This window comes from Mus caroli, unplaced genomic scaffold (genome assembly GCF_978045245.1).
Source record: "Mus caroli unplaced genomic scaffold, Mus_caroli_1 scaffold_17, whole genome shotgun sequence".
Classification (NCBI taxonomy): Eukaryota; Metazoa; Chordata; class Mammalia; order Rodentia; family Muridae; genus Mus; species Mus caroli.
Genome location: NW_028227272.1, coordinates 28,194,381 through 28,220,089, shown reverse-complemented (window position 1 = coordinate 28,220,089; position 25,709 = coordinate 28,194,381). Strand labels below are relative to the sequence as shown.

At 46.1% G+C, this 25,709-nt stretch overlaps 1 protein-coding gene across 6 annotated transcripts in view; it reads left to right on the top strand.

Annotated features, from left to right (window-relative positions):
- The first annotated feature begins 20,107 nt into the window (after window positions 1–20,107).
- Acap2 (ArfGAP with coiled-coil, ankyrin repeat and PH domains 2) overlaps window positions 20,108–25,709 on the top strand; it is a 105,658-nt gene continuing 100,056 nt past the window's right edge. The window contains exon 1 of one of the 6 annotated variants that reach the window (XR_015045674.1): window positions 20,108–20,484. Coding sequence is in view for 4 of the 6 variants with exons in the window: in XM_029470652.2 (XP_029326512.1) it covers window positions 20,432–20,484 (53 nt within the window). In the remaining 2 variants the exon portion in view is untranslated. The remainder of the gene's footprint in view (window positions 20,485–25,709) is intronic. The other 5 variants (XR_015045675.1, XM_029470652.2, XM_029470654.2 and 2 more) reach the window with 5 other exon arrangements.

Sequence of the window (25,709 nt, the reverse complement as noted above, 5' to 3'; positions counted from 1 at the left end):
CCTGGTTGAGCTAAGGCTAGAAGCCCTGGAAACCCTGAAGGGATGGTAGGAGCTTTGCCTGCTCCTGGGCACCAGGTCCCTGTCACTATCCATAGCCCCCCATAGATTTGTGGTGATCAGATTTGGGCAACACCCCAAACCCTTCCACATGTAGAGGAAGGGTTGACAGGAGAGCCGTGGTGAAGGCCTTTGCCTAGAGAGCTGCCATCTAAGGCCTCTCTGTGCTCCCATCCACGATCACCACCAAGCCTAAGACTGCCATTCTCAAGTCAAGGACCAGCCGGAGCTCCCTCTTTCTCTCACAGCACTGGGCTAGATCCATCCCCTGGGCCCGACTTCATTCTCAGCTCTTCCGGCTCCCAGCAGCACCTAGATGTCTGAGAGCCTGAGAACCAGACGGTCGGGCCTCCTCACAGGCCAGTGGACCCCAGAACCAGCTCTGGCTGTCCTGTGCTTCAGACTGTGCTCCCAACCCCTGGAGCAGTGTCCCAGGACTTCCCTATGGCCCCATACTCGGCTGGTGACAGTGTGGGATAAGCACAGCCAAACTCCCCGTGTCCCTCTTTGCCACTCAGTGGAGCCCCGTGGCAGAGCAGACACACGGGGCCTACAACCCTACAGTGTATGTGACACACACACACACACACACACACACACACACATCTCTACTGCCCCCTCACAGTCACCTCTTCCTACAATCCTTCCCCCCACTCCTCCCCGTTTCTGTGTGGGTGGGACCCATCTGGGTATCCTCTTACCCTGGAACATCAAATCTCTGTTGGGCTAGGTACATCCTCTCCCAGTGAGTCCAGACAAGGCAGCCCAGCTAAAATAACATAACCCACATATAGGCAACAGCTTTTGGGATAGCCCCAGATCCATTTCTTTGGGACCCACATGAAGATCAAGCTGCACATGGGCTACATATATGTGGAGAGACCTAGGTCCAGCCTGTGTATGTTCTTTGCTTAGTGATTCAGTCTCTGAGAGTCCCAAGGATCTAGGTTAGTTGACTCTTGGTCTTCCTGTGGAGTTCCTATCCTCTTAGAGGATCCTTCCTCCTGTTTTTCTGTAAGAGTCCCCAGGTTCCATCTTGGGGCTTGGGTATTTGCATCTTGGCTGTGGTATCTGCATCTGTCTGAGTCAGCTGCTGGGTGGAGCCTCTCACAAGACATCCATGCTAGACTCCTTGTCTGCAAGCATAACAGAGCATCATGAGTAATGTCATGGACTGGTGTTTGTGAGGCAATATCTCCTAATTGTACCACTGTCTATGAGCCTATGGAAGCCAATTTTATTCAAACCATCACAGGCCTTGTTGGATGAAATGTGTCATTGGTGTGGCCTTGATACTGGGAGTGGGCTTTGAGGGTTCATAAGCCCATGCCAAGTTCATTCTCTCTCTCTCTCTCTCTCTCTCTCTCTCTCTCTCTCTCTCTCTCTCTCCCTCTCTCCCTCTCTCCCTCTCTCCCTCTCTCCCTCTCTCTCTCTCTGCCTCCAGATCAGGATGTAGCTCTCAGCTACTGCTCCAGTGCCTTCCTGCAGGCTACCATGCTCCCTGCCGTGATGACAATGGAATAAATCTCTGGAACTGTAAACAATCCTTCAACTAAATGTTGTTAATCCCAGCAGAAGCAGGCGGATTTCTGAGTTTGGTCTACAAAATGAGTTCCAGGGCAGTCAGGGCTACACAGAGAAACCCTGTCTCGAAAAACCAAAAAAAAGAGTTGCTGTATTAGATTAGTCAGCATTCTCAAGAGTCACAGAACGTATGGGTAGCCTCTATGTAAAGAAATTTGTTGATGACTTACAGTCTGCAGTCCAACTCCCAACAATGGTCAGCAGCAGCTGTGAATGGAAGTCCAAGGATTTAGCAGTTGCTCAGTCCCGCAAGGCTAGCAGGCAAAGGAGGGAGAGAGTAAATCTTCCTTCTTCCAATGTCTCCAGCAGAAGGTGTGGCCCAGATTAAAGGTGTATGCTACCACACCTTTAATCCTGGATGACCTTGAACTCTGAGGTCTTCCGGTCTTAATCTTCTGGAATTCATAGCCACTATGCCTCAAGATCTCCATGCCAAGATCCAGGTCAGAAACTTGTATTTCTCAGCCTCCAGATTAGGATCACAGGTGAGCTTTCCAATTATGGATTGTAGTTCATTCCAGACATAGTCAAGTTGACAACCAGAAATAGCCACTACAATTGCCTTGGTCATGATGTCTCTTCACAGCAACAGAACACTGACCGAGACAAATGCCCTGGGGTTAGAGTTACAGAGAGCTTTGAGCTGCCTTGTGGGTGCTGGGAATGGAACCTGGAACCTCCAGAGAGCAGAAAGTGCCCTCAACTATCACACCTTCCTTATTTGATATTTAAAATTCAGGATATATACAGAATATAAATGATGAAAAGAGATTAACTTAAAACTTTGTGATCCACAATTATTAGAATAATAGTCCTAAATTTTTTAACGTTGAAAAGACTTGTTCCTAATATAAAAAGTAATCTATGTGCTAGAAAACAAACAAACAAAAAACCAAAGAGCCATGCATAGTGGCTCAGAGACATGTTAGGCATTACTAGCTCATACCTGTAATCTTGGCATTCTACAAGAAAAGGCAGGTAGATCATGAGTCTGAGACTGACTTGGGCTACATAATGAAACTCTTAACAAGTCTTAACACAGCCTCCTCCTTGATGAAAGATAGCATAAAGTAATATAGTTTAAAAAAATGACTCCCAATATTGAATTTATTTCCTTCTCATTTCTTCATTTTTTTTTCTTTTTAAAATAACATCTTTATTGATTCTCTGGAAATTTCACATCACGAGTTCCAATCATACTCACGTCCCTGTCCTTCCATGTGGCCCCCATCCTTTTGACCCCTCAAAAAAGAGTGAAAATAAAAGTAAGAAGAAAGGAAGGAAGGAAGGAAGGAAGGAAGGAAGGAAGGAAGGAAGGAAGGAAGGGAGGAAGAAAAGGAAAGGAAAGGAAAGGAAAGGAAAGGAAAGGAAAGGAAAGGAAAGGAAAGGAAGTCATTTGCATTATCTATATACTCACTGGAGCATGCTCACACTCTCAGTGGCCGCTGATTAAAGCTGAGTCTTCCCATCCTGTTCGTGCACCAGAGGTTATCAATTATGGAGAGCCACACACCAGTATACCCAGAACACTTCTTGTGAGTTCTCCTTGGTGGCTTCCTGTCTAGGCTGTTTATTTGTTTGTTTGTTTTTTGTTTCTTTGTTTTGTTTTGTTTTGTTTTTGTGGGGACAGGGTCTGGCTAGAGAGAGGGCTCACAGAAGCCTTCCATGTCCCTCCCTCTCACTGTGTACCCACAGCGCATCCATATCACAGCAAAAGCAGCTTTCTTGTTTTCTACAGCACAGACCAGAAACATGGCTCCCAGCTGCAGCGGGACCACAGACCCAGACAAGGGCCTTGGAAGAGCCTGGACCACGGATCTCAACATGGTCTCAGGTGGCCTGAGCATCATGCCCCAGCAGCAGCAGCAGCAGCAGCAGCAGCAGCAGCAGCAGCAGCAGCAGCAGCAGCAGGGCCTATGGATGCCACCACAGTTTTGAGTGGCAGCACAGACCACGGACATCTGCCAGGCCATCGGTGGCAGCATGGGCCATGGACATCAACGCAGACCCTGCTTCTTCTCATTTCTATCCTAGAGGTGGTAATATATCACAGGGTACTCTGTAGCTCTGCTGTGATTGCCTTTGGGGATGAATCTAAAGGCTCATGCCTGTGGTCTCTACCACTGCCCTAGTCCTGGCCCTGAGACGCTGGATTCGCCGCTGGATTAGAAGTTTGGTATTTACCCATTTTCTACTTGGTTAACAACAAGGTAGCATGCACTCACATATGTTCATATATCTTTTTCTTAGGATAAACTCAAAATGCATAGACATCTATTTTGAAGTTATGACATATATTGCCAGTTTGTCCTTAGGGTCTTGTATGGCCAGCTGTGAGCAAGAACCTCTGCCTGTACAACCTTACCAGCGGTTAATGATTTTGCCTATAGTTTTGCTGTTTCCTTCTGGAATATAATTTATCTTCTCATGTCGTAAGCATTCAGGGCTGTATAGAAACCAGGCTCCTCTTCCCAAGTCAAGACTTTCATTACCTGTTTGCTGTGCATGTTAGAAGGAAATCTGGGGTTTGTATTACCTGCCCTATTTTGCAAAAGGAAGAGCGTGTCTGGCAGAGCTCCCTGTTGGTTGCTAAATGTAGGGTGGCACATGCCTTTAATCACAGCACGCAAACACTAGGGGTTAGGGGTGGGTGTCTTGACTTCAAGGTCATCCTCAGATATGTAGCAAGTTTGAGGTCAGTCTGAGAGTCATAATGACCCTGGTAGAGTGGGGAGCAATCAAGCAAGCAAGCAAGAAGCAAGCAAGCAAGCAAGCAAGCAAGCAAGCAAGCAAGAGAAAAAGGAAGAAAAGGGACAGGGCAGAGAGTTCAGTCAGGAAAGCGGTGAGCCTAAGGGCCTGAGTGTGGGTCTCCAGAACTCACGTAAAAAGCAGGGCATGGCTGCACACATCTGTAATCCCAGAGCTGGAAGGGCAGAGACAAAAAAGTCCATGGAGCTCAGAAGCCAGCAGCCTGGCCTATTCTGGGAACCCCAGTCTCAGTGGGTGGCCCTGTATTTAAAAAAAATGTAGGCAGCTCCTGAGAATACCTGAGGTTGACCTCTGGCCTCCATGTGCTATGTATCTCACACATACTCACTCACACACACATACACCCATACACACACACACTCATACACATACTCATACTCACACACTCACACTCATACACTTACACACACTCATACACACACACACACTCGCACACACTCGCACAGACTCACACAGGTACACACACACCTGAAAATAGAAATATCTATTTCAGGATGGAGAGATGGCTCAGTCTGTGACACTGACTGCTCTTTCAGAGGTCCTGATTTCAAATCCCAGAAACCACATGGTGTCTCACAACCACCTGTAATGAGATCTGATGCCCTCTTCTGGTGTGTCTGAAGACAGCTATAGTGTACACATATACATAAAATTGATAAATAAATCTTAAAAAAAAAAAAGAAAAGAAATACCTATGTAGCAGAAGAAGCAGCACAAATGTCCAAAAGCACGTAGAAATGTTTTCAACCTCATTGATATTTAAGGAACATATATTATAAAATCAGTATCTGTGATCATGTTATAAGATGTAAACTCAGCACTATGCTTTTTATACATCAGACTGGCAAGAATCAAAGCATCTGACAGCACCGAACATTAGTGGGCATGTGTGTGATGTGAACTCACAAAGGGTGGCCTGAGTGCATATTTGTTGACCACTTGGCAGACAAGATGCCTTCAGTTTAGCATCTCTGCTCCTAAGGATGTGACCTGGAGAGACTCTTGCAAATGTGCACAGGAGACACGGACCAGAATGATAGCAGTAGGATGGTTTCTGAAAAGAAAACTAAAACAAAACATATGAGATGGCAGCGGAGAGGAATGTGAAGAACTCATTAATGAGTGAATCTCACCAACATGATTTTGACTACAAAGCAAAAAGTTATAGGAGAATCATGAAGCCCTGTGTCCCTCATACAAAATAGAGGGATGAGCAGAAACAAAGAGTACATAGATATCATTGGTGCACACAGCATTGATGCACACATAAAAGTAAAAACAGGGGCTGGAGATGCAGCTCAGTGGAGCTGGTGGGGGGGGGCTGTAAGTGAGGAGAGGGTGGAAAAGGAGAAAGGTGAGGGAGAAGAAAAGAGAGAAAAGGAAATGGTGTCTTAGTTAACATTTCTATTGCTGTGATGAGACACTATGACCCAGGAAACTTATAAAAGAGTTTATTTGGGCTTATGGAATCAGAGAGTGAGTCCAAGACTATCATGGCAGGGAGCATGGTAGGCAGGCAGACAGACATAGTGTTGGAGTAGAAGCTGGGAGCTCACATCTTGATCTACAAGCATGAAACAGAGAGACACTCAACTGGCATGGACTTTGGAAACCTCAAAGCTAGCCCCGGTGACACACTTCCTCCAATAAGGCCACACCTCCTAATCCTTCCCAAACAGTTCCACCAACTGGAGAGCAGCTATTCAAGCCTATGAGCTTATGGGGGACCATTCTCATCTGAATCACTGCAACCAGAGAGCGGGCTCAGCAGAAGAAGGTGCTGGTCACCAAGCTTGATTACCAACACGGGGATAGGAAAGGACTGACTTCCACAACTTGTCCTCTGACTTCTGTGGGTACAAACCACGGCATGACTTCCCCGCTCCACCAATAAATAAAATGTAATTTTTGAAAGTCAAAGGAAGAACAAAAGAGCAGAAGGATGAATAGGAGACAGTTCAAGACAGTAGTTGGCGTTGTAGGCTTGGCAAGGAGAAAGGGTTAGGGAGAAAGTCATGGTGAAGTTCAACAGTTGGGAGAGTTCTATTGCACAAGCTGGGCAGTGGGCACAAGGCACGCACACTTACAGACACACACACAAACACACACAGACACAGACACACACACACACACACATTGGGGATGGCCGGCAGGGGCCAGAAGCCTAAAAGAACACAGTACATGTGGAAACCTCTAGACCAGTGGTTCTCAACCTTCCTAATGCTGTGACCCTTCAATACAGTTCCTCATGTTGTGATGACCCCCCCAACCATAAAATTATTTCATTGTTACTTCATGATTATAGTTTTGCTAATGTTATAAATTGTAATGTAGCCAGGCAGTAGCGGCACACATCCTTAATCCCAGCACATGGGTGGTAGAGGCAGATGGATCTCTGTGAGTTCAAGGCCAGCCTAGACTAAAGAGTTCCAAGACAGGCAGGAATACACAGAAAACCCTGCCTTGAAAAACCAAACCAAACCAAAATGAATCATAGAGTAAATATCTGATATGCAGGATATCTGATGTGCAACCCCTGTGAAGAATCCTTTGACTCCCCAAAGGGTCAAACACCTACAGGTTGAGAATCACTGTTCTAGACAATTATTGTTTCTTGATAAAAGGAGTGGCAAAGAAATCCTAATATATGTTCTATATAAGGCACATCTATTTGTCACCAGGCCCTATCTACACACAGGGCACACAGACAAGCATCAGCTTCTGCCCTTGAATTTACATTCAAGGCAGACAGTGTGGCCAGCATCATGGTCGAGGCTCACACAGGGACATTAGAAGGGTGTGCCAGAGGCCCAAACCCAGAACTATAGTCTCTGGGAGAAGGCACAGAAGTGGATTGCAGATGAGTAGCGGGTATCCTGCTGCAGACCTACGTTGATAATGATAACGCTGGGAAACAAGCCTACAGCCTTCAACATGCCAGGTGGTCACTCCTTACTGACTTCTACCCTGCAGCCCAGAGGCCGGCTTTTAAGGAGGGAATATAGGTTGAATGAGATTCTAGGGTGGTGTACTAATCCAAAATGATTGGTGTCCTTACAAGCAGAGGAAGGGCCATGCCACAGAGCCATGCATACAGGAAAGACTGAAGATCCTGCAGTAAGGAGGCCATTGTGAGACAAAGGGAGAGGGTCAGAAGAAACCCAGGTTACCAAAACCTCTATCTTGAACTTCTCTCCTGCAGAACTATGAGGCAACAATTTCTGGTGTTGAAGCCATACATCTTCCACTGCCAGGCAGCAAACATCCTTTGAGTGCCCTGAATATCAAAGGGGTTTTTCAGGTCACACAGCACATCTGCCTTGACACTGCCAAAGCCAGAAAGTGGCTGTCTTTCTCCCTCTCACCCTCCTCAGACACAGGACGAAGCACTTTCCCTAGACATGTACTTGAGCCATGAGAAGACAGCTGCAGCTGCACAGGATCCCACTGGGACAGGAGTGGCAGCCACGGGAGCTGCGTATTGTTCCCTGGAGCTGTGGCAGTGCTGGGTGGGTGGTGGCATCTAGAGTGGCAGAGGCACAACAACCTCTGTGAAATAGTTTTGGTCTGTAGTTCCAGGCCTGTCACTGCCTCCGTGGAACTCAAACCCAGATCTCTACTCTCTAATGGTTGTTCATAAAGTTTTAAACATTTATATGAATTGCATGGTTCATATAAGTTAAGATGTTTCTATTTGAAGTGCACAGTCTGATGAGTCTTGACAAATCACCACACTTGTATATTTACAACCACAACCAAGATATAGAGCATCCCCATTATCCAAAAATTGTCTTGTGCCTTCTTTTAGCCGATCTTTCTCCACTCTCTGTCTAGACAACCTCTGATATATTTTTGGTTGCTGTAGGTTAGTTTGGCTTGTTTTAGAACTTCATATAAATAGAAGCCTAACATATATACTGTTACTAATGGCCTATTTAATTCGGCGTAACGTTTATTTTTTGATTTCTGAGACAGGTTTTCTCTATGTAGCTTTGGATGTCCTGAAGCTAGTTTTGTAGACCAGGCTGGCCTTGAACTCATAGAGCTGCACCAGCCTCTGCCTCCTGAGTTCTGAGAATAAAGGTGTGCGCCACCATAGCCCAGTGTAGTTTAATATTCATCCATCTTATTTATCCCACGTAATGGCCGCATAGTGTTCCATTGTATACTTATCACAATCTGCACATCTCCTTGTCTGCGGATGAGGACTTGAGTTGTCCTAGTTAGTTTCTGTCTTCTGTGAGGAATGCTGCTATGGATTCCTGCCAGTATTCTAGGTAGCTCCCTTCCGGTATAAATCACGCAGTCTTTGCTTTGGTTGTTTGCTAGGTCTGTGAGCCATGGTCACAAAGGATGTGGCGTCTATTGGTTGGAACTGGTCATACAAGAATGGAAGTGGGGTAGTGAGACGGGTCAGAGACAATTGCTGTGTGCCCTGCCAGGAAAACAGTGGAATGATCCCACCGTGAGCTTTGGAGTGATGTGACCTGGTTAACTTTTAAGAGAGCTTTTAGTGGCAGAGCAGAAAGGCTAAGTTGGAGTGTGTGAGATTGGTACTCAGACCAAATAAGATGCTATCTGGGGCAGGGTGATGTAACAATCCAAATAAGAAATTGTGAAGCTGTGATCCAAGGCGATGCTTGAATTTGGAATTCAGGAACAGACTCCGAGCTGGGACATGGGAAAATGTGACCAGGATCTAAAGTTAAATGGGGGCAGCCATGTGTGAGGGAGGTTTCTAGGAGAGCACTCAGAGAGCAAGCTGACCACAGCTAGATCAGGAGCTGAGGAAGTGAACTGTTTCCAGTGTCACAGAGCAAAGAGAGAAGGAAATAGGGAGTGAATCCTTAGAACCTGAGTGCCTCGGAGCTGTAGAGTTGCAGGTGAGCAGAGAGGGAATTTCCTTCCTATGTTCCCTTCCTTCTGTTTTGAGCAGAAGTAGGAACAGTCATGTTTGTTAATTATGGATCCCACAGTAAGAGACCCAGAGTTGGTCAGTATTCAGTCTGAGGTCCATTATCCTAAGTCTGTTTTCTATTCTAGCCTCTTGGCTTCCACATCTTAAACACTGGCTTTTTCTTTCAGTTTTAACTCTACCTGTAGTTAGTGAGCACCTACTATGGTTTGGACATCTACCAAGTCCTAGATGGACCCTTAGCCAGTCCTTGGGTTTCAGCTTGAAACTGCTTATCACAGTTTAATGCTGAGACTCACGGCCCTGGAAATCCTGATTCAGTAGGTCAGGCTCTCGCATCTAAAATAAGACAAAGGAACAGTAGGTCCAGTAAACAATGCAGACGGCTCTGGTACACAGTCATGCGAGGCAGATGAATAACACATTGTTTCTTGTATCTTATTTAATTTTCTCTCTCTTCCTGGCAGACTGGCCTCATTAGCTGAGCTCATAATCAAGTGGGTAAACACATACATGCCCATGAGTAAATGACAGGGCTTTGGATGGGGAGGACTCTATCTAATTATTCAATTCTTTCAGTGTTTACTATGTCCCTAGGAAGTGAAAGCCAAGGGCTGGCAAGGTTCAAGAGCTCCAAGTCAAGAGACTGTAAAGACCTCATCTGCACGTCTAGAGCATATGGTGCATACAGGTCCAAATCTTATTAGTTCCTGGGGAAGTGAAGGGTTTATTTGGGTTGTGTATCCCAGGTCACAATCCATTGATTGAAGACAAGGCAGGAACTTGGAGGCAGAAACTAAAGCAGAGGCCATGGATGAATACTGCTTACTAGCTTGCTCCCCTGTTCTTCCTTGGTTTGCTATCTATCTTAGGTACCCCAGGGCCACCTGCCCAAGCTTTGCTCCTCCCACAGTGGACTGGATCATATATCAATCAAGAAAACATCTCACAGACTTGTCCACAGGCAATTTGATGGAGGTATTTTCTCCCTTCCTCCCTCTCTTTCTTTTTTCCTTTCTTCCTTCCCTTTCTTTCCTTTTGCTTTTTTTTTTTTTTTCCCAAACAGGGTTTCTCTGTGGCCCTGGCTGTCCTAGAACTCACTCTGTAGACCAGGCTGGCTTCAAACTCAGATCCTCCTGCCTCTGCCTCCCGAGTGCTGGAATTAAAAGTGCGCACCATCACTTGGATGGAATTATTTTCTTTTTTTTTTTAAGATTTATTTATTTATTTATTTATTTATTTAATGAGTGTACCCTGTAGCTGTCTTCAGACACTCCAGAAGAGGGCATCAGATTTTTGTTACAGATGGTTGTGAGCCACCATGTGGTTGCTGGGATTTGAACTCAGGACCTTTGGAAGAGCAGTCGGTGCTCTTACCCGCTGAGCCATCTCACCAGCCTCTGGAATTATTTTCTTAATTGAGGTTCCTTTTTTTCCAGATGACTCTAGTTTGTGTCAAGTTGACAAAGCAAACAACAACAGCAACAACACAACCAACCAGGACACCAGGTATGACCTCTCTACCATTAAGGTGCATCTCCAGCCCCCAGTTTTTTGATACAGAGTCTCATTATGGAGTTCAGGCAGGTTTGAATTCCCTATATAGCCCAGTTAGCCTTGGATTTTCAACCTTCTCGCCTCAGACCTCTCAGTACTGGAATTACTGGCATGTGCCACCACACCCAACCTTGACTAAATTGATGACTAATACTTCCCCCAGAGAAATTCAGAATTTAGGCCAAGAGATAAACCTGTTTCCTCTGGTTGGTTGGGTAATTGTGGGAGCTCGCTCCTGCAAAGTCAGAGGCACTGGGCCTGCCTCTGTGTGCAGATGAAGCAAGCATCGATGTGAGAAAGGCAGACAGGAGGGAGCACCCAGGCTGGCTTTACGAGCCTTGTTTCCCAATCCTGCTCAGGATCCACGGAAAGCCTGCCTTCCCTGTTCTGGATTATACCCCACCTATCATAGACCTTTTGTTTTGGGGTAACCCAGAACAAAACAAAACCCTTCTGATATAGATGCATGATTTAGATTCTCCTGTCTTCACATAGAAATGGCCAGTTGAAGTGCAGATTGGGAGATGAAGGACAAGAGGGGAGAGCTGACAGCTCTTCTCAGAGGAGGATGGGGGTGGGTGTGGTGCTTTGAGTTGGGAGTGACAGGAAGATGTGCGCTTTCCTCCTAGACAGCTGGGCTACAAGGACGGAAGGTGAAGACGGGAACATAAATAGTCACATGAGCCAGGGGACCACAGAATGTTTCCAATGACAAGTCACAGGTTTCTACAGACCACAAGAGGAGTGAGCCATAGTTCACAGGAGGTTTGAGAGGAATGGCAAGTTTTGAGAACAGCCACTTCCCCAGTATATGCCCGATCTAGCCACAGATCAGAGATAGCCAGAGCACTCAGCATCCTGTTCCTAATGGTGAAAGCGGTGGCAGCCACACCTCCTACAACCTAGCTGCCCTGCCTATCCACTCTTAAAATACAGTCAAAGCAACTGTATAAATCGCTGAGATGTACAGCTCAGTGGTAGAGAGCTGCCTGGCGCACGCACACACACACACACACACACACACACACACACACACAGAGCTTCTAATTTTGTTTTCTCTGACTAGAAATGGGGGAAGTTGAAGGAAAATGGATTGATGCAGCACTGAATGTGGGAACTGACCCAGGAGAATGAGGCAGAGAGTAGGAAAACAAATCTAGAGGGGACCCCAGGCATGTGGGGGGTGAAATAAAGAACATTGTGGGGTAGGGATGGGGGCAGAGTGGGAGGGGCACAGACTGGAATGAAGAACTTGAGCCACAGAAGGTTGAGTCTCTGCCTGGAACTTTTTTTTTTTTTTTTAAGTAAGGCTTGAGGTGGGAACATTTAAGGCTTGCCTGAAGTACATATATGGGGATGGACAGACCTTCTCATCCTATAAACCATCTCCCACCTATTCAATCAAACCAGAAACCCAGAGCTCTCTTCTCTTCTGGCCTCCTCTCTTGAACTTAGCTGTTCATTAGACCCCTTTGATTGTCTCTCCCAAATGGCTCCTGATTGTAACTGCTATTGGCTGAAAAACCTCAAAGTTGCTTACAACATTTTCATCTCTGTCCCTCAAGCTCACTCCCCTTTAAGCTGGGGATCAGACTAGGTCACTCCTTGTCTCCTGGGCCGACTATGTCACTCCTTGTCTCCTCGAGGCTTTCCGCCTTCGGGCACACTTGCCCAGAAGACAAGACCTTTCCTAACTCAGCTCCTCTTTCCCTCTCCAGCTGCCTTTCTTCTTTCCCAAAGGCGAGCGCTCTATTTATAGTTCCTGAAGACCATGAGCATCCCCTGCTCCTGTGCGTTTGTTTAGTCACAGAGTTCCGGTGACTAGAAGTCCTTGAGGGACCTTCCTTGTCCTTTCCCCGTTCTTACTTTTGCAGGATTCCTTATATTTGCAGAGACATGAGCATCCTCGTTCCCTTCCAAAGGAGACTTCAGTGTCAGTGTCGGTGTCTAAGCAGCCTTGTGTGTGCTCTTGGCATAGAACTCACCAAGGCCTGAAAACTCTTGAGGGAAGAAACTGTTTCTTTCATTCAGCAAACACAGAGCTTGGGGCTGGAGAGATGGCTCAACAATTAATGAAGCATTTGTGGCTCTTCCAAGAAGATCAGGGTTCAGTTCCAGGTCCCTACATCAGATGGCTCACAACCGTCTGTCACTCACTCCTGCTCCAGTTGATCTGATTTTCCTGGCTCCCGCAGACACCTGGGCTCATGGGCACATACCCATGTGCAGCCACACACGCATACCTACACATCATTTAAAATAATAAAAATAATTCTTAAAAAAAAAATCCCCCAGGCTTAAGATAAAGTTGAACCAGAGAACACGCCCAGGGATGCTATAGAAGGAAATAAAGCAGGGGTATGTGCTGACGGTAGAAGTGAGGTGGAGCGTCGTGAGTCAGGGGCCCAAGTCCTGAACAGGAGTGTTTACTAGCTGTTTTATAAGACACAGCTGTCAACAGAGAAATTGCCCTGTTAACTGCTCAGCTGTCCCACAGCCCTAAACTCCACCCCTGTCCAAAGGATTAATTACATTTAAGTGATCCCACCCTCTCTTTGCCTGCCAGGGACCCAGCAGCAGACTGAAGTCTGAACAGCTCCAGGAGCAAGGGTTGAGAGGCCCTGTCAGAAACCCAAACCCATAGAAGTTGCTAAGAGGCCCTGAGACTGCTTTTTATGGTCTGGGCAATGCGATTGTTTAAAGGTGCTGCCAACATTTGGACATGGGGGGTTTTACATTAAAATCTAGCTATCTGAAGATTCCGATGAGAAACCCAAAGGTCTGGTGTATTCAACACTGACCAGAGCTGACCTTACACAGGGAACTTGCTTTCTGCAAACTTGAGCTTCCTCCACTCTGAACTGCTTATGTGACGTGAACTCCATTCATTCCCATTACCTGCTGGCTGCCTGCCTGATTCCACTCGGCAGGGACTCCAGTATCCATGATGTATTATGGAAAATAGAAGTTCAAGACAGGTACTAGGCCCATAAAGAACAGAAAAGAAGGTCCTAGAGACACTGTTCAGTAGTTATCAACACTCACGACTCTTGTAGAGGGCCAGGATTCTGCTCTGAGCACCCACATCGGGAGCCCAATCATTTTCTACTGTAGTTCCAGAAGATCTGATGCCCTTTTCTGGACTCCAGTGGCACCAGGTACACATGTGGTGCACATGCATGCATGCATGAACACACACACACATAGGAGAGAGAGAGAGAGGAGGGGGAGAGAGGGAGGGAGAGAGATCCTAGGAAAGGAAGAACAGTTCCCAGACGTCTTGGCGTCTTGGTGTTCCCCAGTGCCAGTATCTGACCACAAAACACCTCCACCATAACCCATTTTCTTTAGATAAATCACAGTGCAATCAGCTAAGCAAAGGCAACGAGTTCCAAGGGAATGGGAGGGTGACAGCAACAAGAAAAGCAAGATGGGACCCAGATATAGCTCTCTCTTGTGAGACTATGCCAGGGCCTTGCAAACACAGAAGTGGATGCTCACAGTCAGCTATTGGATGGATCACACGGCCCCCAATGGAGGAGCTAGAGAAAGTACCCAAGGAGCTAAAGGGATCTGCAACCCTGTAGGTGGAACAACATTATGAACTAACCAGTACCCCGGAGCTCTTGACTCTAGCTGCATATGTATCAGAAGATGGCCTAGTCGGCCAGCCATCACTGGAAAGAGAGGCCCATTGGACATGCAAACTTTATATGCCCCAGTACAGGGGAATGCCAGGGCCAAAAAGTGGGAGTGGGTGAGTAGGGGAGTGGGGGGGAGGGTATGGGGGACTTTTGGGATAGCATTGGAAATGTAAATGAGGAAAAAACCTAATAAAAATATTTTTAAAAAAGTGTAAAGAAAAGTCAGTCAGTCAGCCGGCCTTCATAGTTTGTCAGAATGAATATACCAGGTAAGAAAGAACCTGTCCTGTGAAAGAAAGAACAACGTGACTTAGGATGATTAAAGTTGAGTTCAGGAATGAGGTAAGGACTAGGAGACATGAGCAGTGTATGTAGACATCTGAGTTCTTCATCAATGTAATGACATAAATGTGACATTAAGATGGAAGAAAAAAAAAAAGAAAAGCAAGATGGTGATATGTTTAAACGACACAGCCTCAGATGAGCAGTTCTGGCATGAAGATGGGATGTAAATGATAAGTTGTGAAGTGTTAGAGTCTTGCTGACCACACGTCCTGACCAGGAGCACACCAGGGGAGAGATACTAAGCATCTGTCCAAACAGATGCGGAGTCGAAAGGACCCTCAGAGGAAACCCAGGACATTCCGGGAAAGAAAGGCTACAAGTGTCCAGGGTTCTAGAGTGCTGGGGGGGAGAGCGACTGAGAACTCTACAAGAATTAGTTTGGGAAAGGTTTAATGTTTGACCATTTACATAATTTTATTATTGCTGTTGTTGTTATTATTATTATATTGATTTTTTTGAGATAGAATCCCATAATGTAACCCAGGCTATCCAGGAGCTCTCTGTGTAGCCCAGGCTATCCAGGAACTTTCTATGTAGCCTTATGTAGCCCAGGTTGGCCTCAAACTCATGATCCTCCTGCCTCAGGCTCTCATGAGCTTGGGTTACTATCACGTACCACCATATCCACCAATTTATATTTTGGTATAGTACAGATTGGGCCTGGTGACTAACTTTAACTGTGTCAGAAAGAGAAGAAAATAGACTCCCAAGGAGGTGCCATTTGAGCCATGTGATTTTACTGTTAGTGGTAGCAATGATCATCTTACCTGGGGCCTGGTGCATACTTGGCCAGTTTAGTATACTGCTAACTATACACTCACAAGCAAATTCTCAAGGTCCGGTGGGCAGTGTGCAGTTAAGAGCCCAGCATCATGGGGCTTGTGCCTGACTTGAGTTACCTAGAATGTAATTTTCACATATAGGGTCCTCACTTTCCATTATTATGAGATGAAAATTATTGAATTTCTTCTATTCTAAGATGTGTCGCAGGTATCTTAGAGGAGGAGAGCCCAAATCAGCGCCACATAGGAAACTCTCACACATTACCAAGTGTGGCTGCCAGTTTGAGATACTGCCTTCCCTCCACCTGGCCTCTGCGTAGCTTCTGGATGCTGACCCCAAGGAAATACTTCCCAGAAGAATTTTGCCTCAGGAAGCTGGCTCCTTATTGACCACAGCTGATTTTTCAGCCCAACCTAACCACCATCCATTATCCCAGTAAAAACTAGTTTCTAATCTTCCTAATTCTTTGCCCCTTTAATGTAGTTCCTCACGTTGTGGTGATCCCCCAACCATAAAATTATTTTTGTTGCTACTTCATAACTGTAATTTTGCTACTGTTATGAATCGTCATGCAAATATTGTCGTGGTTTTAGGCAAACACTGATAAAGGCTTGTTTGATCCCCCAAAGGGTCATGACCCACAGGTTGAGAAGCACTGCGCAATAAAGCGAAGTTTAGCTACGGTGGTACTGGTCTCTTGTTAACCACAGCTGATTCTTCGGCCTCAGCTGACCAAAAACCACACACAGATTCTTAAGACATATCACATAAACAGTCCTAACTAGAGTCTTTGTTTCCCTCTGAAGCCTCACAAGCCCAGTCCCCATTAAGCTCCGAGCACTAACGAGGATGTTTCCAGCCCAAAGTTCCATACACCCCCCACAGTCCTCAGCAAAACGACAGGGCCGTGGCTGTCCCCAGGAAGAGCCCATTTCTGCGTAGTTTGCTTTGTCGCTGTGAGAAAACACCACAGCTTAGGGAGGGACCGATTTATTCGGCTTACAGGTTACAACCTATTAGTTAGGGAAACCCAGGCAGGAACCTGGAGGCAGGAACTGGAGCAGACAGAATAGCAAACCTTGGCTTGCCCAGCTTGTTTTCATACACAGCCCAGGATCACTTGCCTATGGTTTGCGCAACCACAGCGGGCTGGGCGTTCCCGCATCCATCAATCACTAGTCAGAAAAATGCTCCACAGACTCCCCATAGGCCCAGTCTGAAGAAGGCAACTCCCTGATTGACTGTCCTTCCCAGAGGATGTCATCTCATGTTGAGTTGACAAAAAGCAACCAGTACGTGTTTATCCCATTACCGGCTCCTGTTCTCCCCTCCCCCTCTCCTTAGACCTCTTCCTCCCGCTCTCTACTTTCAGGTTCTCCATACATCTGTTAGGTTTCAAGAGTTCTCATGTCCAGAAATGTTAGTCTCATATCACCCCCTGAGGGACTAGAGGATTCCAGGTGGTTAGATAACATTCCCTAGGGACTTGTGAAATGGACTCCCATCTGTCCTCCAAACGGAGTCATTTCCCTCACTTCACCTCTGGCAAGAAGGGACACATAGTTCTCCATTGACTTACCCGAGATGGCTATCAGCATATCAAAGTCTACGCTGGCCTCCAGGCTCCTAGGTTTCTAGTCACAAATATGCATTTAGCAGGTCACATTAGCATCCGGGTCCCTCTCACCTCTGCATCGACCTTAAACTACAACAGGCCTGCTTTCAGTTCGCAGGCTCCCCTCCTTCCAGATACCCGGAACTTTCCCCCTCCTGCCTCCCCACCCCTCTCTCCAGTCCCACTTTCTCTCACGGATAGCCCTGTCCAGGCTGGTTCTTTTTCTCTCTGCTCTGGACTCTTCCAGATCCTTCTGGATATTCTTTTACTCTTCAATTAAAACCTTTGCTGTTAGTTATGGAGAAGCCATTCCTGTGACATCTTTACAGTGATCCTCATACACAGTATCCAGGGACAGCTACATGACCATAAAAATCTGAATGTACATTCTGCCTATGAGAGAAAATATTGTATTTGTCTTTATGAATCTAGATTATTCCAGACTGTATCCCTGAGCAAGTATCTGTGGAGTAGGATGTCTAGTCCTTTGGGCATAAGCCAAGGATGTTATAGTTGGGCATATGGTAGATTTATTTTTAGCTTTTTGAGAATTCTCCACATTGATTTCCAGAGTGGTTTGCAACCTCCCCAACAGTGAGCCAGAGTTCTCCTTTCTCCACATCCTTTTCTACATTTGTTGCTTTGTTGACCTTAGCCACTCTAACTAAGATCTCAGAGTTGTTCTGATTTGCATTTTCCTGACTGACAAGGATAGTGAATATTTTATTATTATTATTATTATTTATTTGGTTTTTCTTAGCCTTTTTTATTTATTCCTTTGAGAATTCTCTGTTCAGATCCATGGTTTACTTTTTTTTAACTCTTTGTTTTCTGAGTTCTTTATATACTAAAGATCTTAAGCCTCTGCCAGACGTTTAACTAACAGATGGCAAAGATTCGCTCCTATTCTGTGGGCTTCCTCTTTACTTGGTTGTTTCTTTAGCTGTACAGGAGCCGTTCTGGCTCTTTTATAGTGTGTGTGTGTGTTGGGGCTGAAGAGATGGCTGAATGCTTAAGAGCACTTGTTCCTTTGGAGGACCTGAGTTCGGTTCCCAGCACCAGCATCAAGCTGCTCGTAGCTCCAGCTTCAGGGATTCTCTCTCATCTGGCCACCGTGGAGACAAGAGCACAGGTGTAGATATTTACATAGACAAACACACATATATTAGAAAACCAATAAAAATTAGTGTGTGAGTGTGGACCCGAATGTGCCACTGCATGTGTGGAGGTCAGTGCATGCCCTCCATCGTTGGTGCTTTCTTTCTGCTATAGAATCCAGGGCTAAGCTCAGGTTTGCGAGCCTTTTCCCTTTGAGCCAGTATACTGACCCTGGATGCTTTACCCCTCCTTTTTTTTTTGTTGTTGTTACAGATTATAGATACTATTCTCCCTTCTATAGGTTGTCTCTTTACATAGATTTTAAAAATCTTTGAAATAAAAAGTGCTATGTAGAAGCTTTTTTTGGGGGAGCAGGTTTATGGTATATGCATGTGTCTGTGTTCAGGTGTGGAGCAAGCACCTGTGGTAGAGAGGTAGATGTTGGGTGTCTTCCCGAGTTTTGGACATCTCTGTCAAAGCTTTGGTGGTGTTAGTGTGTGCTTATCATTCTGATTCTTAGTGCTACCCAATGCTCTCCCTGCCTGGTTTTATGCCAGCAGCACAGGGTTTTTGTTACTATGTCTATGGTTTTTAAGACAGGATGTCACTATGTAGCCTACACTGGCCTCATAGTTAACATATACTCCTGCAGTTGAATTTTTATTTGATCCCCACCACAAATGCCATTTTTAAGGGTCTTGCAATAGAATGATGAAACACTGACACAATAAATTATTACACATGCTGTTTAGTTATCACAAATCATCAATGCACTTCGATGTAGTATAACTGGCTAATTCTCTTGGTAAAGTTACAATCCTTGAAAAGATTAGCCTGATGAGTTGATACATTTGAGGACATTGAGCATTTAACTATGTAGTTAGTAGCTATCAAGAGGACCTATTGTCTATCATAGACATGTAAAACTCAACTAAAAACGTGAATTCAAGTTTCTAAGGAAAGAAGAAACATATATAATGTTTGTGTATTCTCTGAAAAGTTTCAGCATTTCCCTGGTACTTTCTCAATGTGGAGAAGAGATCAAGGTATAGGTGGAGGTTACCAAAAATAGCATGTGGTAACTGTCTAATACAGGCAAATGATCAAAGGTTATGTAGACTTTAGATAGCAAATGTGAGCTGGCTGAGGCCTGACCTTTGATTAACCTGTAAAGAAGACAGTAGTGCAATGACTATCAACCAACACTTACAGGATGATTTCTATGTGGCACTGTGTCAACTGGACTGTTCTAGCAGATCGGGGCTGTTATTTTTAAGTGGGAAAGCTAGACGATAACCCCAGAAGTTTACCTCTAGGTTTTCATAGCCACTGGGTTAAAACATTCCACTTATGCATTTTTACGGATACTCCCATACTTTCAAAGGTGATTTTAATGTAATTTAGCTATTGCACTTTCAGGAAATGGTCTCTGATTATATCAAAAGATGCATGTAGGAGCAATTTCCAAATTATTAAGCGGTGGAATCAATAAGCAATAGGTTAGTTATCAAAGGTGCCTTCACACATCTCCTGCTCTCAGTTTCGCTAAACTGCTCCCAGACCTCTATAGACTGCTGCCAAAGCTGCTTTAAAGAGTACTTCTTCCTTTTAGACCCGAGGGAGGAGTGAGGCAGGCCACCTGACTTCCTTCCTTCTCAGGGCGTCTGCGCGGTCGGCCTCCTAGCAACCCGTGCATCCCGCCTAACGACGCCTGTGCACCGCGGTTGGCTGTCGCAGTGGCCGTGCACCTCCCGCGGGCGGTGCTGCCGGAAGCCCCTCCCGGGGCCGCGGCTCGGTGGCTGGTGGCCGCGGCTGTCACTCCGGGGCGTTTTCCCCGGCCGGCGCTCAGCTGGGGCGGAGGAAGAGGCGGCCAGGGCCTGCCGAGCCGTTGCAGTCTTCGCGGCTGCTATGCCCAGGGAGCGCAGCGCTCTCCGCAGCTCCGCGCAGCCCTAGAGGCAGCCGAGCGCCCGCCGACGCCACCCGGATCCCCGGTGCCACCGCTACCCCGGTCCCGCAGCTCCCGCGGATCCTCCGGCGCTGCCTGTGAGGCCAGGAGGAGGCAAGATGAAGATGACGGTGGATTTTGAGGAGTGTCTGAAGGACTCGCCCCGCTTCAGGTAACCGCCGTGTCTCCTAGTGCCTCCCGGAGCTGTCTATCCTGGCGGCGGGGCGTGAGAGCCGGTCTTGGGGAGCGGCCGCTGACCCCAGGATCACTCGTCGACCCGGGGAGCAATCGCTAGCCCCGGTAGCGCCCACCGGCTGCTGGAGCATCGTCTGATCTGGGAATACCCTCCAGCCGCCGGCAGCACCCACCGATCCAGGGTGCACCGTCGGCTCCAGGGTACACCCGCAGATCTGAGTGCACCGCCCACCCCGGGAGCACCAGCCAGCCCCTGGAGTACCCGGGCCCGCAGTCCGCGCCTTCCGACGGGGCGGGCCGCAGCCTTTTGCCTGCAGTCCGAGGCGTGGCCGAGAGGGGACGTCGCCTCCTCAGCCCTGGCTCGCCGCCGCTTCTCCGGGAGCCAGGGCACCGCCGAATCCCTAAAGTCGCGTCCCGCTCTAGCGCTCTTCCTCTCCCTTTCCTTCCGCTGCGCGTCGGCGCCCACCTCCCCACCCCCTCTGCGCGCAAGCTTTCTGGGCATCTTTGCGGGTCACTTAGTTCCTCTTCCCGCTACTCCGCCGCCTCGGGTTCGGGAGGAGAGGGCAGCGCTGGAGGCAGATTCGATGGAGTCGGGACTGGGGGGCTTTGAACCACCTATTCTAGTTACCCTTGACCGCCACGGTCTGCTCTGCTTTCGGTCGAAGCTTTTGGAAGAGGTGCAGGGCTGAGTGGGCGAAGACAGCATTTCTGTTTTGAGAACGGAAGTAGGAGGGCCCCGAAGATTGCATTTGTTCCTCTTCCCGCGGCCTGGAGAGCCCTGGATCACAGTTGGATGCTCCCAGTGGATCTGTCACAAAACTGATGTGGTGGCATTTTGGATTCACATGGGCTGGCCAGCCTTCCACGTGAGAGGCGGCAGCACTGAGGGGGTCCAGAATCTGTGTTCTTCCCTTTTTGAGTATTTGCGAGCAAACTCTTGGTTTGGAGAATGGAGCTTTTCTAGGTTGTGTTTTACACTGTGCTGGATAGGGCTGGCCTGAGGCCTAAATAAGACCTTAAAACTTGTTACATAGTGACATTTCTCGAAAGCTTCCTCTGAGCTTTGGCTTGTGTGTATGGTGTGTGTGTGTGTGTGTGTGTGTGTACGCGCGTGTGCGCGCGTCCACCGAGCTCCCTGCCAGGCGCGCATTGTAAATTCTTGCACCCTCCGGGAACTGACTGTTCTCAGCCTTCTGACTGTTAATTTGGCATCCCATGCTCCTCTCCAAGAAGAGGAAGGAGAAGAAGTGCAGAGGGAGGAACTTGGAGGAAATTTAAGGACACGTTGGCTTTGCCTTTTGCTTCTTTCTAGGGGCAAGTTTTATTTGAAGTTCGAGCTTGCTAACAAAACCCGGCTCTGGACTTAATTTCCTTACTGTTGATGCCATCCGATTTTGACAGTTTTATGTCCTGGGTGAATTGAAGGGCCCCCAGTGACACAAACAGATTGTTTAGGGCAGCCTTTGGACGCGTACTTTATTCTCTGGGCAGCAAATGAAGTAATTTTAAAACAATACCGTAGAAAGTTTTGCTTATTGTGAAAATTTTTGCTTCTGTGATTTCAGCTGTTTATATTTGTGTGTATCTCTGTGTGTGTGTGTGTGCGCGTGCGCGTGTGTCGTGCACGGCGCGTGTGCGCATGCTAGAGGTAGTCATTGGGTGTCTTCCTCAATTGCTTCTCACCTGACTGACTTTTGAGCCGTCTCCCACTGAACCCTGGGCTTGCTGATTTGGCTAGACTGGCTGGCCAGCAGTACTTAGGGATTCTCCCATCGTTGTCTCCCCTGCTCTGGGATTATAGGTATGGTGATGCTCCCGGGTCTTTTTAAACATATGTTTTGGGGAAATCAAACCCAGTTACTTAGGTTTATGTGGCAAGCAGTAACAACTGAGACATCTCCCCATCCATCAAGCTGTGTGTCTTCATGCCAAGTAACCACAGTGTTTTTCTTTGTTCTCTCCTGGTTTTGGATAAATTTGATTTGAAAAAAAGAAAGAAAGAACAAGTCAAGTTAAGGGAAGAGCCTTGAGCAGGCTTCTATTCTAGCCTTTGCTGTTGGTCACACGCCATGTGACACTTTAATTTTTAAAGTAACCCTTGAATATGAGTTAAGAATTAGAGATACCAGGTTGTATGGTGTAATAAGGTGAACTTTTTTTTTGTTCAACTTGGTTATGATATTTGCTCTATTTTAAGAAGGCAGAGAGTTCTAGGATTTTTAAGCTTCTGGCATTCCAATTATTGTCAGCCGAAAACTGGGCACAGACACCATAGCTCCAAGAGCTCCCGCATCGTGTATTTATTTAGGGGCCTAGATTAGATTCACAATAGAGAACAGTGCCAAGAAATTGACACCCCATTGTTCACATTCTCAATAATTGTAACTTTCCATGGCTCTGCCACTGTATAGATTTGTAGTATTTGTTCACATGGACGGAGTTGATTTAAGGGACTAGGTGGATTTTGAGTGCTGTATTGAAGCATATCAAAATAGAGAGTCTGTGAGCTGTGGGAATGAGTGACAGATGCCTATAAGCCTATCTACTTCAGAGGGTGAGGCAGGGGGATTGTGAATTGGAGGCTAGCCTGGATAGCTAACAAGAGCTCTGTCACTTGGGCTGAGGTTGCTTAGTGGGTAGAGCATTGACTGTGCAGTCACTGGGGGTTGGAGTATGAATCCCCAGCACGCTTGTAACTGCTGGGCTGGTAATATCAGCCCTCAGGAGGCAGAGGTGGATCATCTGGAGCGAGTTGGCTAGCTAGGTTAACAAGCTGGCTTCCTAGACATGGAATCAGAGTGCTCTGGGATCATATGGAGAGGGATGGAGGAGCATCCACCTCTGGCCTCTATATATGCATACACATGTGTGCTTGGACCGCCCCCCCCCCCCATATAAATACAAATACGCACATGCATACCATGCACATAGACAAACGCAAACAAAACAAAACTTTGTTATTTGCTGTTACCAAGAAAACTAAGGAAAACAAGAAATTCTGAGGGCTGGTCTTTGACTTTAATTTCTTAACCCTCAGCCCCCTTATTCACTTTGGGACTGGAGAGACAGCTCAGCTGTTAAGAGCACTGGCTGCTCTTCAAGTGGACCTGGGTTGGATTCCTACCACCTACGTGCCCACTCAGACTGTCTGTAACTTCAGTTCCAGGGATCCAATGCCCTCTTCTGGGCACAAGGCACACATGTGGTGCACAGACACACATGCAGGTAAAACATACATACACATAAAGCAGTAACAAAATTAAGGGGAAAAATCAGAACAGAAGCTGTGGAGCCCACATTAAATTTTATACTATCAGTATTGACTTTATGTATTTATCTACCGCCAAATATGCAAATTTTAACTGTTTAGAAGTTTATTGAGTTGTGTAGACTTTGAGCCAATTCATTGATGTTTTTATTTATTTACATAATAAATGAAGCTTATCAAATAAAAAAAATTCTTCAGGCAAATCTTAAGGCATTTAACTATGGCATTTTCATGTAACTGCCTTGGGTGCTATAGATTTAATACCAAACTCAGATTTTGCTGAAGAGAAGAATCATCACTATTCAAGGTTAAAGCATTCATTTTCCAACTGTCAAACTGATGAGGAAGTAGGAGGGGTTTGACTGGAGTAGGGAGAAAAGGATGTTGCCGTTGAAACGCCACTTTTGATCATTTGAATAAACTCAGTGCTTTCTCCTGCATTCCAGGGCTGGGCATTCTGGATTTTGCTAGTGGATTGGAAGACACATTTCATTGTGTAACTTTGGGTTCTATTTTTAGTTTTTAAAAATATCAGTTTAAAAACTTAAAGGTCAAAATCTTGTTATAAAAGTCTTGAAGAATGTAAATGTATCTAAGTGCACTTTTTTTTTTTTTCTAGAGGGAATGTTTGGGAGGCAGAGACATTTTAATTAGTATTTACTGAAGTTTGAATTTGGGCTGGAGCTATAAGTAGTCCTTTGTTTGAATTTTCAGGACTTGTAATCCAAATCATTTCTAAGCTGGGGGTGTTGGATCATCCCTACAGCCCCAGTACCAGGGTGCCACAGGCAGAAAGCTTGTGAGTCGGAGGCTACCTAGGGCGATAGGGTGATACTTTTGTTTGTTTGTTTTGGGTGGTTTTTTTTTTTTTTTTTGAGACAAAGTTTCTCCTGTGTGTAGCTGTGGCTGTCCTGGAACTCACATAGTATACAATGCTGGCCTTGAACTCAGAGATCCACCTGCCTCTGCTTCCCCAGGGTGGGCATTAAAGACATACACCACACCACCTGGCATAGAATAAAGACTTTTAACAGGATGCTTCCGATGAGAAGTTTTAGTGGGTGAAACACATTGCAACAAAACACAGCTGTGTACAGAGTGAAATTGGTCTCAGTCCTGGCTGATTTGCCATTTTATATCCCTTCTTTTAACAGACAAACTCCTTGACAACTGGTACCTTCTACAGTAAAAATAGAGTGGGCAGAAGGATAACAGGAAATGTGCTTTTATCTTAGAAGTGGTAGAATGAAATTAACATGTACCAAAGTCATGAGTCCTTGATATTTCTTATTGCTGTTTCTAATTTTTCATTCAATTCAATCAATTTAAGTTGACAGAAATATATGCAAGTTTTTCTGGTGTGCCAGACCTTATTCTGGATCTTTTCATAGCTAATGTATTTTGTGAAGTAGAATTATTACTTTTATTATTTTTTTCAGGCAGAGTCTCATTGTGTAGCTCAGACTGAAATTCTATGCTCCTGCTTTCCATGTGCTGGGATTACAGGAGCGCACCACCATACCTGGCTAAAACTCGGGAGCATCCTTACTACAAAACTTAAAAAATGTTAACACTAGACATTAGTGTTAAATGCATCAAATATTAAAAAGTAGCTGAATATTTTGACTTTGTTAATAGTGTAGACTATTGTGGGACTGTTGTTGGCAGTTCTTCCTCAGCAGCCTGCGTAGAATGTCCTGGTCTGGAGGAGAGGTGGCCAGCAAGAAGGAAACTTCCAGTACAGTTAGAGCTTGATTTCTGTATTGTGACTGGGGTGTGTTCTACCTTATATTTGGAGGTGAATCTCTCACTGAACCTGAAGCTTATGGATTTGGCTAGGGTGGCTGGCTGGCTGATGAGCCCCAGGCATTTGGCTGCCCTTATCCTCCTGGTTACAGATAGCTTGTCTGCATGCCACCTTTACTTTAGTATTA